The 19,541-nt window shown below is 39.5% G+C and overlaps 1 protein-coding gene across 2 annotated transcripts in view; it reads left to right on the forward strand.

The window, feature by feature from the left end:
• The window catches only part of cacna1fb (calcium channel, voltage-dependent, L type, alpha 1F subunit), a 216,092-nt gene that overhangs the window by 130,383 nt on the left and 66,168 nt on the right, over positions 1-19,541 (forward strand). For both annotated transcript variants that reach the window (XM_046344773.1, XM_046344774.1), the window contains exons 16-20: positions 21-141; positions 811-883; positions 1,455-1,512; positions 4,514-4,571; positions 13,748-13,856. In XM_046344773.1, the coding sequence (XP_046200729.1) occupies positions 21-141; positions 811-883; positions 1,455-1,512; positions 4,514-4,571; positions 13,748-13,856 (419 nt within the window). The remainder of the gene's footprint in view (positions 1-20; positions 142-810; positions 884-1,454; positions 1,513-4,513; positions 4,572-13,747; positions 13,857-19,541) is intronic.

Genomic DNA, 19,541 nt, shown 5'->3' on the forward strand with positions numbered 1-19,541 from the left:
CTCTCTCTCCGTCATGTCAGATTCTAACAGGTGAGGACTGGAACTTAGTGATGTACGACGGCATCATGGCTTACGGAGGGCCCGTCTTCCCCGGCATGATCATATGTATCTACTTTGTTATCCTCTTCATCTGTGGTAATTGTATCCTTTCACAGAAACCATCACCATCATCACAGGAATGGTGTTGTTTACTGTTTTAAATAGAGAAAAAAATGGGGATATCTGCTCACTGTTTTGGTTCTCTGTATTTCACCATTTTGTACAACTCATGTATTTAATATTCCTTGAGTGCACCATTATACACCCAGAGTACACATACACCCACCCACAGTACACATACACCCACCCACAGTACACATACACCCACCCACAGTACACATACACCCACCCACAGTCCACATACACCCACCCAGAGTACACATACACCCACCCACAGTACACATACACCCACCCACAGTACACGCCTGATACACCCACAGTGCACACATTATACACCCACAGTGCACACATTATACACCCACAGTGCACATATTTACACCCACAGTGCACACATTATACACCCACAGTGCACACATTATACACCCACAGTGCACATATTTACACCCACAGTGCACACATTATACACCCACAGTGCACACATTATACACCCACAGTGCACATATTTACACCCACAGTGCACACATTATACACCCACAGTACACATATTTACACCCACAGTATACATAGTTGCACTCCCAGGACAGTCATTATACACCCTTAGTACTAGTATGTCCCTTCTGTCTGTGTCTTCGTCCCTGACGGTCTGGTCAGATATCCTGCTGAACGTCTTCTTGGCTATCGCTGTGGACAACTTAGCAGGAGGAGACGGTGACACGAAGAAAGAGTAAGATTGGAGGGATAATAAATGAGCAAGGGGCTCGACAATACAAAGAAACACGAAGGGGGGCCCTCGACAATACAAAGAAACACGAAGGGGGGCCCTCGACAATACAAAGAAACACGAAGGGGGGCCCTCGACAATACAAAGAAACACGAAGGGGGGCCCTCGACAATACAAAGAAACACGAAGGGGGGCCCTCGACAATACAAAGAAACACGAAGGGGGGCCCTCGACAATACAAAGAAACACGAAGGGGGGCCCTCGACAATACAAAGAAACACGAAGGGGGGCCCTCGACAATACAAAGAAACACGAAGGGGGGCCCTCGACAATACAAAGAAACACGAAGGGGGGCCCTCGACAATACAAAGAAACACGAAGGGGGGCCCTCGACAATACAAAGAAACACGAAGGGGGGCCCTCGACAATACAAAGAAACACGAAGGGGGGCCCTCGACAATACAAAGAAACACGAAGGGGGGCCCTCGACAATACAAAGAAACACGAAGGGGCTGAAATAGAGAACGCGGTGGAAAGAAATCCGATGTTTCATTTATTTCTTCTTCTTTTCCAGAGAGAAGAAAGAAGAGGGGGAAGCAAAGGAAGGGAATGGAGAGAATGGAGAACTGAAGGTCATTATTATCATATATATCTATACCTTTATTTACCTTCTCTTACATGGAGGACGTTGGGCCAATTGTGCGCCATTAGTGTTGTTATTGTTGGTGGTGTTGTTGGTGGTGTTGTTGTTGTTGGTGGTGTTGTTGGTGGTGGTGGTGTTGTTGGTGTAGTTGTTGTTGGTGGTGTTGTTGGTGGTGTTGTTGGTGGTGGTTTTGTTGGTGGTGTTGTTGTTGGTGGTGTTGTTGTTGGTGTAGTTGTTGGTGGTGTTGGTGTTGGTGTTGTTGGTGGTGTTGTTGTTGATGGTGGTGGTGTAGTTGTTGGTTGTGTTGTTGGTGGTGTTGTTGTTGATGGTGGTGTAGTTGTTGTTGGTGTTGTTGGTGGTGTTGTTGTTGGTGGTGTTGTTGGTGGTGGTGTTGTTGGTGGTGTTGTTGGTGGTGTTGTTGGTGGTGGTGTTGTTGGTGGTGGTGTTGTTGGTGGTGTTGTTGTTGGTGGTGTTGTTGGTGGTGTAGTTGTTGGTGGTGTTGTTGTTGGTGTAGTTGTTGGTGGTGTTGTTGTTGGTGTTGGTGTTGTTGTTGGTGTTGTTGTTGATGGTGCTGGTGTAGTTGTTGGTGGTGTTGTTGGTGGTGTTGTTGTTGATGGTGGTGTAGTTGTTGTTGGTGTTGTTGGTGGTGTTGTTGTTGGTGGTGTTGTTGGTGGTGGTGTTGTTGGTGGTGTTGTTGTTGGTGGTGTTGTTGGTGGTGGTGTTGTTGGTGGTGTTGTTGTTGGTGGTGTTGTTGGTGGTGTAGTTGGTGGTGGTGTAGTTGTTGGTGTAGTTGTTGGTGGTGTTGTTGGTGTTGTTGTTGTTGATGGTGTTGTTGTTGATGGTGTTGTTGGTGGTGTTGTTGTTGGTGTAGTTGTTGGTGGTGTTGTTGTTGGTGTTGGTGTTGTTGGTGGTGTTGTTGGTGGTGTTGTTGTTGGTGTAGTTGTTGTTGATGGTGTTGTTGGTGTTGTTGTTGTTGATGGTGTTGTTGTTGTTGGTGTTGTTGGTGGTGTTGTTGTTGGTGTAGTTGTTGGTGGTGTTGTTGTTGGTGTTGGTGTTGTTGGTGGTGTTGGTGTTGTTGTTGATGGTGGTGGTGTAGTTGTTGGTGGTGTTGTTGGTGGTGTTGTTGTTGATGGTGGTGTAGTTGTTGTTGGTGTTGTTGGTGGTGTTGTTGTTGGTGGTGTTGTTGGTGGTGGTGTTGTTGGTGGTGTTGTTGGTGGTGTTGTTGTTGGTGGTGTTGTTGGTGGTGGTGTTGTTGGTGGTGTTGTTGTTGGTGGTGTTGTTGGTGGTGTAGTTGGTGGTGGTGTAGTTGTTGGTGTAGTTGTTGGTGGTGTTGTTGGTGTTTTGTTGTTGATGGTGTTGTTGTTGATGGTGTTGTTGTTGATGGTGTTGTTGTTGATGGTGGTGTTGTTGATGATGGTGTTGGTGTAGTTGTTTGTGTAGTTGTTGGTGTTGTTGTTGTTGATGGTGGTGTCTTTGGTGGTGTTGTTTTTGGTGTTGCTGTTGGTGGTGTCGTTGATGATGGTGTTGGTGTAGTTGTTTGTGTAGTTGTTGGTGTTGTTGTTGGTGGTGTAGTTGTTGGTGGTGTTGTTTTTGGTGTTGCTGTTGGTGGTGTCGTTGATGATGGTGTTGGTGTAGTTGTTTGTGTAGTTGTTGGTGTTGTTGTTGGTGGTGTAGTTGGTGGTGGTGTAGTTGTTGGTGGTGTTGTTGTTGGTGGTGTTGTTGGTGGTGGTGTTGTTGTTGGTGGTGTTGTTGTTGGTGTAGTTGTTAGTGGTGTTGTTGGTGGTGTTGTTGATGATGGTGTTGGTGTAGTTGTTTGTGTAGTTGTTGGTGTTGTTGTTGTTGATGGTGGTGTTGTTTTTGGTGTTGCTGTTGGTGGTGTCGTTGATGATGGTGTTGGTGTAGTTGTTTGTGTAGTTGTTGGTGTTGTTGTTGGTGGTGTAGTTGTTGGTGGTGTTGTTTTTGGTGTTGCTGTTGGTGGTGTCATTGATGATGGTGTTGGTGTAGTTGTTTGTGTAGTTGTTGGTGTTGTTGTAGTTGTTGGTGGTGTTGTTGATGGTGTTGATGTAATTGTTGGTGGTATTGTTGTTGTTGTTGTAGTTGTTTGTGGTGTTGTTGTTGTTGGTGTAGTTGTTGGTGTCGTTGTTGTTGGTGTTGTCGTTGTTGTTGGTGTTGTTGTTGTTGGTGTAGTTTTTGGTGGTGTTGTTGATGGTGTTGATGTATTTGTTGGTGGTGTAGTTGTTGTTGGTGTCGTTGTTGATGTTGTTGTTGTTGTTGGTGGTGGTGTAGTTGTTGGTGTAGTTGTTGTTGGTGTCGTTGTTGTTGGTGTAGTTGTTGTTGGTGTTGGTGTTGGTGTCGTTGTTGGTGTTGGTGTAGTTGTTGGTGGTGTAGTTGTTGGTGTAGTTGTTGTTGGTGTAGCTGTTGGTGTCGTTGTTGTTGTTGGTGTAGCTGTTGGTGTAGTTGTTGGTTGTTGGTGTCGTTGTTGTTGGTGTCGTTGTTGTTGTTGGTGTAGCTGTTGGTGTAGTTGTTGTTGTTGGTGTTGTTGTTGGTGGTGTTGTTGTTGGTGTAGTTGTTGGTGTAGTTGTTGGTGTAGTTGTTGTGGTGTTGTTGTTGGTGGTGTTGTTGTTGGTGGTGTTGGTGTCGTTGTTGGTGGTGTAGTTGGTGTTGTTGTTGGTGGTGTAGTTGTTGGTTGTTGGTGGTGTTGATGGTGGTGGTGGTGTAGTTGTTGGTGTAGTTGTTGTGGTGTTGTTGTTGGTGGTGTTGTTGTTGGTGGTGTTGTTGTTGTTGGTGTTGGTGTCGTTGTTGTTGGTGTAGTTGTTGTGGTGTTGTTGTTGGTGGTGTAGTTGTTGGTGTTGGTGTCGTTGTTGGTGGTGTAGTTGGTGTTGTTGTTGGTGTAGTTGTTGTTGGTGTAGTTGTTGGTTGTTGGTGGTGTTGATGGTGGTGGTGGTGTAGTTGGTTCATACTGAATGTACTTGATCTACTCTTTTTCTCAGATTGACGTTGATGATGAGACTGAGTATGAGGAAGAGGAGGAGCCTGAACAGACAGAAGGTGAGGAGGAGCTTGCAATATTAGTAATATTATATATTATACTATCATGTTCTTATAAATAGCAGTACCCGAATATGTACAATATCTGACCACTTTGGTACAGTAGCTCTTTGGTATTTTATGATTTTATAAATGTTATACAGTGTGTCCTGTGTCTTTGAAATAGCAATTGTGTTATTGAAATGTCTGTTGTGTGTCTTTGAAATGTCCGTTGTATGTCTTTGAAATGTCTGTTGTGTGTCTTTGAAATGTCTATAAGCTACATTATTGTATTACTCACATGGCCAGGGACAGGAGATGTAAATGAGCTATTTGTCTCAATCTAGTGTAATGCATACATCTAGTACAGGGCTCTCCATACCTGTTCCTGAAGAGCTACCCTCCTGGAGGTTTTCTCTCCAACCCCAGTTGTAACTAACCTGATTCAGCTTATCAACGACCTAATAATTGGAATCAAGGTGTACTAGAATAGTGTTGGAATGAAAACGTAGAGGACAGTAGCTCTCCAGGAACAGGGTTGGAATGAAACCCTAGAGGACAGTAGCTCTCCAGGAACAGGGTTGGAGATAAAAACCTAGAGGACAGTAGCTCTCCAGGAACAGGGTTGGAGTTAAAACCTAGAGGACAGTAGCTTTCCAGGAACAGGCTTGGAGATAAAAACCTAGAGGACAGTAGCTCTCCAGGAACAGGGTTGGAGTTAAAACCTACAGGACAGTAGTTCTCCAGGAACAGGGTTGGAATGAAAACCTAGAGGACAGTAGCTTTCCAGGAACAGGGTTGGAGATAAAAACCTAGAGGACAGTAGCTCTCCAGGAACAGGGTTGGAGTTAAAACCTACAGGACAGTAGTTCTCCAGGAACAGGGTTGGAATGAAAACCTAGAGGACAGTAGCTCTCCAGGAACAGGGTTTGAGTTCAAACCTAGAGGACAGTAGCTCTCCATGAACAGGGTTGGAATGAAAACCTAGAGGACAGTAGCTCTCCAGGAACAGGGTTGGAGTTAAAACCTACAGGTAGGTAGCTCGCCAGGAACAGGGTTGGAGTTAAAACTTACAGGAAGTTAGCTCTCCAGGAACAGGGTTGGAGTTAAAACCTACAGGAAGGTAGCTCTTCGGGAACAGGGTTGGAGTTAAAACCTACAGGTAGGTAGCTTGCCAGGAACAGGGTTGGAGTTAAAACCTACAGGAAGGTAGCTCTCCAGGAACAGGGTTGGAGTTAAAACCTACAGGAAGGTAGCTCTTCAGGAACAGGGTTGGAGTTAAAACCTACAGGTAGGTAGCTCGCCAGGAACAGGGTTGGAGTTAAAACCTACAGGAAGGTAGCTCTCCAGGAACAGGGTTGGAGTTAAAACCTACAGGAAGGTAGCTCTTCAGGAACAGGGTTGGAGTTAAAACCTACAGGTAGGTAGCTCGCCAGGAACAGGGTTGGAGTTAAAACCTACAGGAAGGTAGCTCTTCAGGAACAGGGTTGGAATTAAAACCTACAGGAAGGTAGCTCTCCAGGAACAGGGTTGGAGTTTAAACCTAGAGGAAGGTAGTTCTTCAGGAACAGGGTTGGAGTTTAAACCTACAGGAAGGTAGCTCTTCAGGAACAGGGTTGGAGTTCAAACCTACAGGAAGGTAGCTCTCCAGGAACAGGGTTGGAGAGCCCTGAAATAGTTAACCTGGTATAATGCATAAATCTAGTGCAATGCATCACATTTCTTGTGAGATTTTATGTTTTAATTGTACGTGATCCCTGTCAAAACAAAAGGTGAGGAGCATGCAACAGAAGGAGGTGAGGAGCATGCAGTAGTAGGTGAGGATAAGTCCTTCAGACCAGGGTCAAATGCATAGTTCAAATACTTTCAATATTTGTGTGCGCTTGGTTTATTTGTTCAGACAGTGTGGAACCAGTGGTCCTAACGGTCTAAACTCGACAAGGTTAATTAATCAAGCACACCTCATAAAATATGCATTTGATCCAAGTCTGTTCATCAATCCAACCACATCGGCTTACGCCGATGTGAAATGACTAGCTAGTTAGCGGTGCGCGCTAGTGGCGTTCAGTCTGTGGTGTTACCCACTACGAGACTTTGTAATAGTTGTTTCCATTGGTCTGTAAAGACCGTGATCTTTGTGAAGTGACAGTTAACGATGCTAGATGGTGGACAGTTGTTGATGTGTTCAGATGGTCCCTGGTTCAAGCCCGGGTTTGGGGGCAAGAAGCGGGACGGAAGTAATGCTGTTGCCCCAAGTCTGTTTATCCATCCTAGCATACACTGTCTGGGGGGGAAAGGAACCCAAAATGGTTCTTTGGCTGTCTGTGTATGAGAACCATTTTGGGTTCCAGGGAGAACCCTCTGTGTAAAGGGTGCTACATGGAACCCTAATTGGGTTCTACCTGGAAACAAAAAGGGTTCTACCTGGAACCCAAAAGGGTTCTAACTGGAACTAAAAGGGTTCTACATGGAACCCAAAAGGGTTCTACCTGGAACCCAAAAGGGTTCTACCTGGAACCAAAATGGTTCTAACTGGAACTAAAAGGGTTCTACCTGGAACCAAAAGGGTTCTACCTGGAATCCAAAAGGGTTCTAACTGGAACTAAAACAGTTTTGCCTATAGGGACAGTCGAAGAACCCTTTTGAAACCCTTTTTCCTGAGAGTTTAAGGCTATTCCAGAATTCTCCTCTGTAACCCCAGGACTGCAGAAGGGCTTTGGTGTCACACAACCCACTGAGCTCACCACGTCGTTTCAACGTGGACATTGTGATGATATTTGGTAGAGACCTTGATCAATGACATTTCAACCTTTATTCACCCAACTCAAAAAGACAGCCAGACGTTTGTTGAATTCCCAATGACAATTCAATCAAATTTGATTTGAAACATGTACCGAATACAACAGGTGAAATGCCGTGAAATGCTTACTTACAAGCCCTTAACCAACAATGCAAGAAATAGACGTAAGAAAAAATTTACTGAATCAACTGAAGTAAAAATTTAATAAAAAGATACACAATAAAATAACAATAATGAGGATATATACAGGGTATTACGGTACAGAGTCAATGTGGAGGCTATATACAGGGTATTACGGTACAGAGTCAATGTGGGGGCTATATACAGGGTATTACGGTACAGAGTCAATGTGGAGGCTATATACAGGGTATTACGGTACAGAGTCAATGTGGAGGCTATATACAGGGTATTACGGTACAGAGTCAATGTGGAGGCTATATACAGGGTATTACGGTACAGAGTCAATGTGGAGGCTATATACAGGGTATTACGGTACAGAGTCAATGTGGAGGCTATATACAGGGTATTACGGTACAGAGTCAATGTGGAGGCTATATACAGGGTATTACGGTACAGAGTCAATGTGGAGGATATATACAGGGTATTACGGTACAGAGTCAATGTGGAGGCTATATACAGGGTATTACGGTACAGAGTCAATGTGGAGGCTATATACAGGGTATTACGGTACAGAGTCAATGTGGGGGCTATATACAGGGTATTACGGTACAGAGTCAATGTGGAGGCTATATACAGGGTATTACGGTACAGAGTCAATGTGGAGGCTATATACAGGGTATTACGGTACAGAGTCAATGTGGAGGCTATATACAGGGTATTACGGTACAGAGTCAATGTGGAGGCTATATACAGGGTATTACGGTACAGAGTCAATGTGGAGGCTATATACAGGGTATTACGGTACAGAGTCAATGTGGAGGATATATACAGGGTATTACGGTACAGAGTCAATGTGGAGGCTATATACAGGGTATTACGGTACAGAGTCAATGTGGAGGCTATATACAGGGTATTACGGTACAGAGTCAATGTGGAGGCTATATACAGGGTATTACGGTACAGAGTCAATGTGGAGGCTATATACAGGGTATTACGGTACAGAGTCAATGTGGAGGCTATATACAGGGTATTACGGTACAGAGTCAATGTGGAGGCTATATACAGGGTATTACGGTACAGAGTCAATGTGGAGGCTATATACAGGGTATTACGGTACAGAGTCAATGTGGAGGCTATATACAGGGTGTTACGGTACAGAGTCAATGTGGAGACTATATACAGGGTATTACGGTACAGAGTCAATGTGGAGGCTATATACAGGGTATTACGGTACTGAGTCAATGTGGAGGCTATATACAGGGTATTACGGTACAGAGTCAATGTGGAGGCGATATACAGGGGGTACCGGTACAGGGTCAATGTGGAGACTATATACAGGGGGTACCGGTATAGGGTCAATATGGAGGCTATATACAGGGGGTACCAGTACAGAGTCACTGTGGAGGGTATATACAGGGGGTACCAGTACAGAGTCAATGTGGAGACTATATACAGGGGGTACCAGTACAGAGTCAATGTGGAGGCTATATACAGGGGGTACCAGTACAGAGTCAATGTGGAGGCTATATACAGGGGGTACCAGTACAGAGTCACTGTGGAGGGTATATACAGGGGGTACCAGTACAGAGTCAATGTGGAGGCTATATACAGGGGGTACCAGTACAGAGTCAATGTGGAGGCTATATACAGGGGGTACCAGTACAGAGTCAATGTGGAGGCTATATACAGGGGGTACCAGTACAGAGTCAATGTGGAGACTATATACAGGGGGTACCGGTACAGAGTCAATGTGGAGGCTATATACAGGGGGTACCAGTACAGAGTCAATGTGGAGGCTATATACAGGGTGTTACGGTACAGAGTCAATGTGGCGGCTATATACAGGGGGTAGCGGTCTAGAGTCAATGTGGAGGCTATATACAGGTTTACCGGTACAGAGTTAATGTGGAGGCTATATACATGGTGTTACGGTACAGAGTCAATGTGGAGGCTATATACAGGGGGTACCAGTACAGAGTCAATGTGGAGGCTATATACAGGGGGTACCAGTACAGAGTCAATGTGGAGGCTATATACAGGGTGTTACGGTACAGAGTCAATGTGGAGACTATATACAGGGTATTACGGTACAGAGTCAATGTGGAGACTATATACAGGGTATTACGGTACAGAGTCAATGTGGAGGCTATATACAGGGGGTACCGGTACAGAGTCAATGTGGAGACTATATACAGGGTATTACGGTACAGAGTCAATGTGGAGGCTATATACAGGGGGTAGCGGTACAGAGTCAATGTGGAGGCTATATACAGGGGGTACCAGTACAGAGTCAATGTGGAGGCTATATACAGGGTGTTATGGTACAGAGTCAATATACCGGGGTACAGCTTAGTCGAGGTAATTGAGGTCATTTGTACATGTAGGGAGGGGTAAAGTGACTATGCATAGATAATAAACACAGAGTTGAAGCGGTGTAAAAACAAAGGGGATGAATGTAAATAGTCCGGGTGGCCATTTGATTAATTGTTCTGCAGTCTTATGGCTTGTGGTTAAAATATGTTAATAAGGAACCGTTTGGACCTCGACTTGGCGCTCCAGTACCGCTTGCTGTGAGGTAGCAGAGAGAACAGTCTATGACTGACAGGGTGACTGGAGTCTTTGACAATTTTGGGGGTCTTCCTCTGACACCGCCTAGTATATTCAGTACCAGTAAAAAGTTTGGACACACCTACTCATTCAAGAGTTTTTCTTTATTCTCTTTCATTTTCTACGTTGAAGAATAATAGTGAAGACATCAAAACTGTGAAATAGCACATATGGAATCATGTAGTAACCAAAAAAGTGTTAAACAAATCAAAATATATTTTAGATTCTTCAAAGTAGCCACCCTTTGCCTTGATGACAAACTTTTGGCATTCTCTCAACCAGCTGCATGAGGAATGTTTTTCCAACAGTCTTGAAGGAGTTCCCACATATGCTGAGCACTTGTTGGCTGCTTTTCCTTCACCCTGTGGTCCAACTCAGCCCAAACCGTCTCAAATGGGTTGAGGTCGGGTGATTGTGGAGGCCAGGTCATCTGATGCATCACTCCATCACTTTCCTTGGTCAAATAGCCCTTACACAGCCTGGAGGTGTGTTTTGGTCCTGCTGGGGCGGCAGCGTAGCCTAGTGGTTAGAGCGTTGGACTAGTAACCAGAAGGTTGCGAGTTCAAACCCCCAAGCTGACAAGGTACTCGCAACTAATCTGTCGTTCTGCCTCTGAACAGGCAGTTAACCCACTGTTCCCAGGCCGTCATTGAAAATAAGAATATGTTCTTAACTGACTTGCCTGGTTAAATAAAGGTCAAATAAAAAAAAGTTTTAAAAAATATAAAAAATAAGAGCAAACCAGATGGGGTGGCGTATCACTGCAGAATGCTGTGGTAGCCATGCTGGTTAAGTGTGCCTTGAATTCTAAATAAATCACAGGCAGTGTCACCAGCAAAGCACATCCACACCATCACACCTCCTCCTCCATGCTTCACGGTGGGAAACACACATGCGTAGATCATCTGTTCACCCACACCCCGTCTCACAAAGACAGTGTTTGGAACCAAAAATTGTAAATTTTTTTACTCATCAGACCAAAGGACAGATTTCCACATGTCTAGTGTCCATTGCTCATGTTTCTTGGCCCAAGCAAGTCTCTTCTTAGTATTGGTGTCCTTTAGTAGTCGTTTCTTTGCAGCAATTCAACCATGAAGGCCTGATTCATGCAGTTGATGTTGAGATGTGTCTCTTACTCTGTGAAGCATTTATTTGGGCTGCAATCTGGGGTGCAATTAACTTTAATGAACTTATCCTCTGCAGCAGAGGTAACTCTCAGTCTTCCTTTCCTGTGGCGATCCTCATGAGAGCCGGTTTCATCATAGCGCTTGATGGTTTTTGTAACTGCACTTGAAGAAACTTTAAAAGTACTTGAACTTATCTGGATTGACAGACCATCATGTCTTAAAGTAATGATAGACTGTCATTTCTCTTTGCTTATTTGAGCTGTTCTTGCCATAATATGGACTTGGTCTTTTACCAAATAGGGCTATCTTCTGTATACCACACCTACCTTGTCAAAATACAACTGATTGCAGCTCTAGCCTTTAGCTTGGTGCGGATGTTGCCTGTTATCCATGACTTCTGGTTGGGACATGTACTGTATGTAGGTACCAGGTACCAAGCAAAAAGGTTTTATATGTAGGTACCAGTATTTTGTCGCCCCCATAACCCAACTTCTTATCTTGCCCAATTTTTTAAGGAGTTTTGTTTACACACCTCCTTGACAGTGGTTTACCCACTAGCTGACGAATTCTCACAAGGCACCCCGACCTCTTCACGCAAATGACGGGGATTTGGCCCTGTTGTCGGGGAAACAGTAAACACTTTGAGTTGCACTTATTAAAGAAAAAAACTCTTCATCCAGTTCAAGATAAGTCATCTTTGTTCTGATATCCAGAAGCTCTTTTTGGTCATAGGAGACGGTAGCAGCAACATTATGTACAAAAAAAAAAAATACAAAAGAAAATAAATAAATAGCAACAAAAAAAATTGTAGCGCGTAAAACGGCAGCCATTTTCCAGGTCTATCAATATGCTTTCAACCATCTAAAATCACAACAACATTCAAATGGGAATACAATGTCAGATATTTTCTATTTATACAACAACTTGAAGTGTTATCACTGTGCTTCATCTAATAGCAAAACCAAATGACCTGGATTACAGATGAGATTACATTAAAAGTACATGGTGCAAGTTATTAATGCTGTTGGAGATTCTTCAGATTGTTATAGTAATGCTGAAGATCTCCACAGACCTGTAACCTTTGCAAGCTATCTTGAACATGCACACTTTCTGTGATTACAGAAGACATTTATACTGTAGCTGCAGTAACATCAGCCCTTAAAAAATGTATTATTGATATTGTTTGATTCACGTCTACATCTCAAACAAAAACTGTCAAATGTGGTTCATTCAAGTCTCAATCAAAAGTTAAAGAATTAGGACTAAATCAAATTAAATCAGACTTTAAATACATTTTAAATATAGTTTGATTGATTTAGTCCGAATCTTTAACTTTTGATTGAGACGTGAATTAACCACATTTTACGTTGATACATTTTTGCAAATATAATGTATTTTCCAAGTAGATTCCACGTCACAATACACTGATAAATTACGTTGAATCAACCAGTTCGTTGATTCAACGTAATCATTCGGGAAGGGCATCATTCGGGAAGGGCAGTATTTTTTAAGATGGATGGAAATAGAGTTAAATAGAGAGACACGGTGTGATTACGCCAGTCACACTCGTAACACCCCGACCCAGTGACTCAGTCATTTAGATCAAACTGAATGTTCCTCAGATCAGTGTTTCCTCAACCCTCTCCTCAGAACCCCCAGCCAGTCCAACCTTCTCCTCAGAACCCCCAGCCAGTCCAACCTTCTCCTCAGAACCCCCAGCCAGTCCAACCTTCTCCTCAGAACCCCTAGCCAGTCCAACCTTCTCCTCAGAACCCCCAGCCAGTCCAACCTTCTCCTCAGAACCCCCAGCTAGTCCAACCTTCGCCTCAGAACCCCCAGCCAGTCCAACCTTCTCCTCAGAACCCCCAGCCAGTCCAACACTCTCCTCAGAACCCCCAGCCAGTCCAACCTTCTCCTCAGAACCCCCAGCCAGTCCAACCTTCTCCTCAGAACCCCCAGCCAGTCCAACCTTCTCCTCAGAACCCCCAGCCAGTCCAACCTTCTCCTCAGAACCCCCAGCCAGTCCAACACTCTCCTCAGAACCCCCAGGCAGTCCAAACTTCTCCTCAGAACCCCAAGCCAGTCCAACCGGCTCCTCAGAACCCCCAGCCAGTCCAACCTTATCCTCAGAACCCCCAGCCAGTCCAACCTTCTCCTCAGAAGCCCCAGCTTTTTAACTCTGCATTGTTGGGAAAGTGCTAGAAAGTAAGCATTTCATGGGAAAGTCTGCACCTGTTGTATTTGGCACGTTGAAGTAAAGTAACAAATAGCAAGGGCTTAGTGATGAGTGATTAGTTGACCACTTGACCAGTTGAATCAGGTGACCAAGTGAATCGGTTGAATCAGGTGTCCAGGTGAATCAGTTGAATCAGGTGAATCAGGTGAATCAGTTGTATCAGATGAATCAGGTGAGCTTGGACTGGAAGTACTGTAACATGTAAAATATGTGGAACTGGCTGGAGGTTCTGGTGGAGAGGTTTAGGAAACACTGGATGATATCAGGTGGCTGTTTGTCAGACAGACTATGTGTTTCTCTCTCTCAGAGGCGGCAGTAGGCATCCAGCTGAACGTAGCAGACATCCTCCCTCCCAAGGAGAAGGTTACGCCAATCCCAGAGGGTAGCGCCTTCTTCTGTCTCAGCAAGACCAACCCGTGAGTCTCGTACAAACACTAAACTAATCGACTATTTATTGAGTTTATTGTTTATACTAGAGGACTACTACTATTACACTATAGTAATACTTCTATTATACTAGAGGACTACTACTATTATACTATAGAAATATTACTATTATACTATAGTAATACTATAGTAATACTACTATTATACTAGAGGATTACTACTATTACACTAGAGGACTACTACTATTATACTATAGTAATACTATAGTAATACTACTATTATACTAGAGGATTACTACTATTACACTAGAGGACTACTACTATTATACTATAGTAATACTATAGTAATACTACTATTATACTAGAGGACTACTACTATTACACTGTAGTAATACTTCTATTATACTAGAGGACTACTACTATTATACTATAGTAATACTACTATTATACCAGTGGGCTACTACTATTATACTATAGTAATACTATAGTAATACTACTATTATACTAGAGGATTACTACTATTACACTAGAGGACTACTACTATTATACTATAGTAATACTATAGTAATACTACTATTATACTAGAGGACTACTAATATTATACTAGAGGACTACTACTATTATACTATAGTAATACTACTATTATACTATAGTAATACTACTATTATACTAGAGGGCTACTAATATTATACTATAGTAATACTACTATTATACCAGTGGGCTACTACTATTATACTATAGTAATACTACTATTATACTAGAGGACTACTAATATTATACTAGAGGACTACTACTATTATACTATAGTAATACTACTATTATACTATAGTAATACTACTATTATACTACAGTACTACTACTATTATACTATAGTAATACTACTATTATACTAGAGGACTACTAATATTATACTAGAGGACTACTACTATTATACTATAGTAATACTACTATTATACTAGAAGACTACTACTATTGTACTATTGTAATACTACTATTATAGAGGACTACTACTATTATACTATAGTAATACTTCTATTATACTAGAGGACTACTACTATTATACTAGTGGGCTACTACTAGTATACTAGAGGACTACTACTATTATACTAGAGGACTACTACTATTATACTAGAAGACTACTACTATTATACTATAGCAATACTACTATTATACTAGTGGACTACTACTATTATACTATAGTAATAATTCTATTATACTAGAGGACTACTACTATTATACTATAGTAATACTACTATTATACTATAGTAATACTACTATTATACCAGTGGGCTACTACTATTATACTAGAGGACTACTACTATTATACTATAGTAATACTACTATTATACTATAGTAATACTACTATTATACCAGTGGGCTACTACTATTATACTAGTGGGCTACTACTATTATACTATAGTAATACTACTAGTATACCAGTGGGCTACTACTATTATACTAGTGGGCTACTATTATACCAGTGGGCTACTACTATTATACTATAGTAATACTACTATTATACCAGTGGGCTACTACTATTATACTATAGTAATACTACTATTATACTAGTGGGCTACTACTATTATACCATAGTAATACTACTATTATACTAGTGGGCTACTACTATTATACTAGAGGACTACTACTATTATACTGGAGGACTACTACTATTATACTATAGTAATACTACTATTATACTAGAGGACTACTACTATTATACTATAGTAATACTACTATTATACTAGAGGACTACTACTAATATACTATAGTAATAGTACTATTATACTAGAGGACTACTACTTTTATACTATAGTAATACTACTTTTATACTATAGTAATACTACTATTATACTATAGTAATACTACTATTATACCAGTGGGCTACTACTATTATACTATAGTAATACTACTATTATACTAGTGGGCTACTACTATTATACCATAGTAATACTACTATTATACTAGTGGGCTACTACTATTATACTAGAGGACTACTACTATTATACTGGAGGACTACTACTATTATACTATAGTAATACTACTATTATACTAGAGGACTACTACTATTATACTATAGTAATACTACTATTATACTAGAGGACTACTACTAATATACTATAGTAATAGTACTATTATACTAGAGGACTACTACTTTTATACTATAGTAATACTACTTTTATACTATAGTAATACTACTATTATACTATAGTAATACTACTATTATACCAGTGGGCTACTACTATTATACTAGTGGGCTACTACTATTATACTGGAGGACTACTACTATTACACTATAGTAATACTACTATTATACTAGAGGACTACTACTATTATACTATAATAATACTACTATTATACTAGAGGACTACTACTAATATACTATAGTAATAGTACTATTATACTAGAGGACTACTACTTTTATACTATAGTAATACTACTATTATACCAGTGGGCTACTACTATTATACTATAGTAATACTACTATTATACTAGAGGACTACTACTATTATACTAGTGGGCTACTACTATTATACTGGAGGACTACTACTATTATACTATAGTAATACTACTATTATACTAGAGGACTACTAATATTATACTAGAGGACTACTACTATTATACTATAGTAATACTACTATTATACTAGTGGGCTACTACTATTATACTATAGTAATACTACTATTATACTAGAGGACTACTACTATTATACTATAGTAATACTACTATTATACTAGAGGACTACTACTATTATACTATAGTAATACTACTATTATACTAGAGGACTACTACTATTATACTAGAGGACTACGACTAGTATACTAGAGGACTACTACTAATATACTAGTGGGCTACTACTATTATACTATAGTAATACTACTAATATACTAGAGGACTACTACTATTATACTATAGTAAAACTACTATTATACTAGAGGACTACTACTATTATACTAGAGGACTACTACTAATATACTAGTGGGCTACTACTAGTATACTAGAGGACTACTACTATTATACTATAGTAATACTACTATTATACCAGTGGGCTACTACTATTATACTATAGTAATAGTACTATTATACTAGAGGACTACTACTTTTATACTATAGTAATACTACTATTATACTAGAGGACTACTACTAGTATACTATAGTAATACTACTATTATACCAGTGGGCTACTACTATTATACTATAGTAATACTACTATTATACTAGAGGACTACTACTATTATACTAGAGGACTACTACTAATATACTAGTGGGCTACTACTAGTATACTAGAGGACTACTACTATTATACTATAGTAATACTACTATTATACCAGTGGGCTACTACTATTATACTATAGTAATAGTACTATTATACTAGAGGACTACTACTTTTATACTATAGTAATACTACTATTATACTAGAGGACTACTACTATTATACTATAGTAATACTACTATTATACCAGTGGGCTACTACTATTATACTATAGTAATACTACTATTATACTAGAGGACTACTACTATTATACTATAGTAATACTACTATTATACTATAGTAATACTACTATTATACTATAGTAATACTACTATTATACTAGAGGACTACTACTATTATACTAGAGGACTACTACTAATATACTAGAGGACTACTACTATTATACTAGAGGACTACTACTATTATACTAGAGGACTACTACTATTATACTATAGTAATACTACTATTATACTAGAGGACTACTACTATTATACTAGAGGACTACTACTAGTATACTATAGTAATACTGCTATTATACTAGAGGACTACTACTATTATACTATAGTAATACTACTATTATACCAGTGGCCTACTACTATTATACTATAGTAATACTATAGTAATACTACTATTATACTAGAGGACTACTACTATTATACTAGAGGACTACTACTAGTATACTATAGTAATACTACTATTATACCAGTGGGCTACTACTATTATACTAGTGGAGTACTACTATTATACTAGAGGACTACTACTATTATACTATAGTAATACTACTATTATACTAGAGGACTACTACTAGTATACTGTAGTAATACTACTATTATACTAGAGGACTACTACTATTATACTAGAGGACTACTACTAGTATACTAGAGGACTACTACTAGTATACTATAGTAATACTACTATTATACCAGTGGGCTACTACTATTATACTATAGTAATACTACTATTATACTAGAGGACTACTACTATTATACTAGAGGACTACTACTAATATACTAGTGGGCTACTACTAGTATACTAGAGGACTACTACTATTATACTATAGTAATACTACTATTATACCAGTGGGCTACTACTATTATACTATAGTAATAGTACTATTATACTAGAGGACTACTACTTTTATACTATAGTAATACTACTATTATACTAGAGGACTACTACTATTATACTATAGTAATACTACTATTATACCAGTGGGCTACTACTATTATACTATAGTAATACTACTATTATACTAGAGGACTACTACTATTATACTATAGTAATACTACTATTATACTATAGTAATACTACTATTATACTATAGTAATACTACTATTATACTAGAGGACTACTACTATTATACTAGAGGACTACTACTAATATACTAGAGGACTACTACTATTATACTAGAGGACTACTACTATTATACTAGAGGACTACTACTATTATACTATAGTAATACTACTATTATACTAGAGGACTACTACTATTATACTAGAGGACTACTACTAGTATACTATAGTAATACTGCTATTATACTAGAGGACTACTACTATTATACTATAGTAATACTACTATTATACCAGTGGCCTACTACTATTATACTATAGTAATACTATAGTAATACTACTATTATACTAGAGGACTACTACTAGTATACTATAGTAATACTACTATTATACCAGTGGGCTACTACTATTATACTAGTGGAGTACTACTATTATACTAGAGGACTACTACTATTATACTATAGTAATACTACTATTATACTAGAGGACTACTACTAGTATACTGTAGTAATACTACTATTATACTAGAGGACTACTACTATTATACTAGAGGACTACTACTAGTATACTAGAGGACTACTACTAGTATACTGTAGTAATACTACTATTATACTAGAGGACTACTAATATTATACTATAGTAATACTACTATTATACTAGAGGACTACTACTATTATACTAGAGGACTACTACTATTATACTAGAGGACTACTACTTTTATACTATAGTAATAATACTATTATACTAGAGGACTACTACTAGTATACTATAGTAATACTACTATTATACTAGAGGACTACTAATATTATACTAGAAGACTACTACTATTATACTATAGTAATACTATTATTATACTAGAGGACTACTACTATTATACTAGAGGACTACTACTAGTATACTAGAGGACTACTACTATTATACTAGAGGACTACTAATATTATACTATAGTAATACTACTATTATACTAGAGGACTACTAATATTATACTAGAGGACTACTACTATTATACTATAGTAATACTACTATTATACTAGAGGACTACTACTATTATACTAGAGGACTACTAATATTATACTAGAAGACTACTACTATTATACTATAGTAATACTACTATATTACTAGAGGACTACTACTATTATACTATAGTAATACTACTATTATACTAGAGGACTACTA

This window comes from Oncorhynchus gorbuscha, linkage group LG03 (assembly GCF_021184085.1).
Source record: "Oncorhynchus gorbuscha isolate QuinsamMale2020 ecotype Even-year linkage group LG03, OgorEven_v1.0, whole genome shotgun sequence".
NCBI lineage: Eukaryota > Metazoa > Chordata > Actinopteri > Salmoniformes > Salmonidae > Oncorhynchus > Oncorhynchus gorbuscha.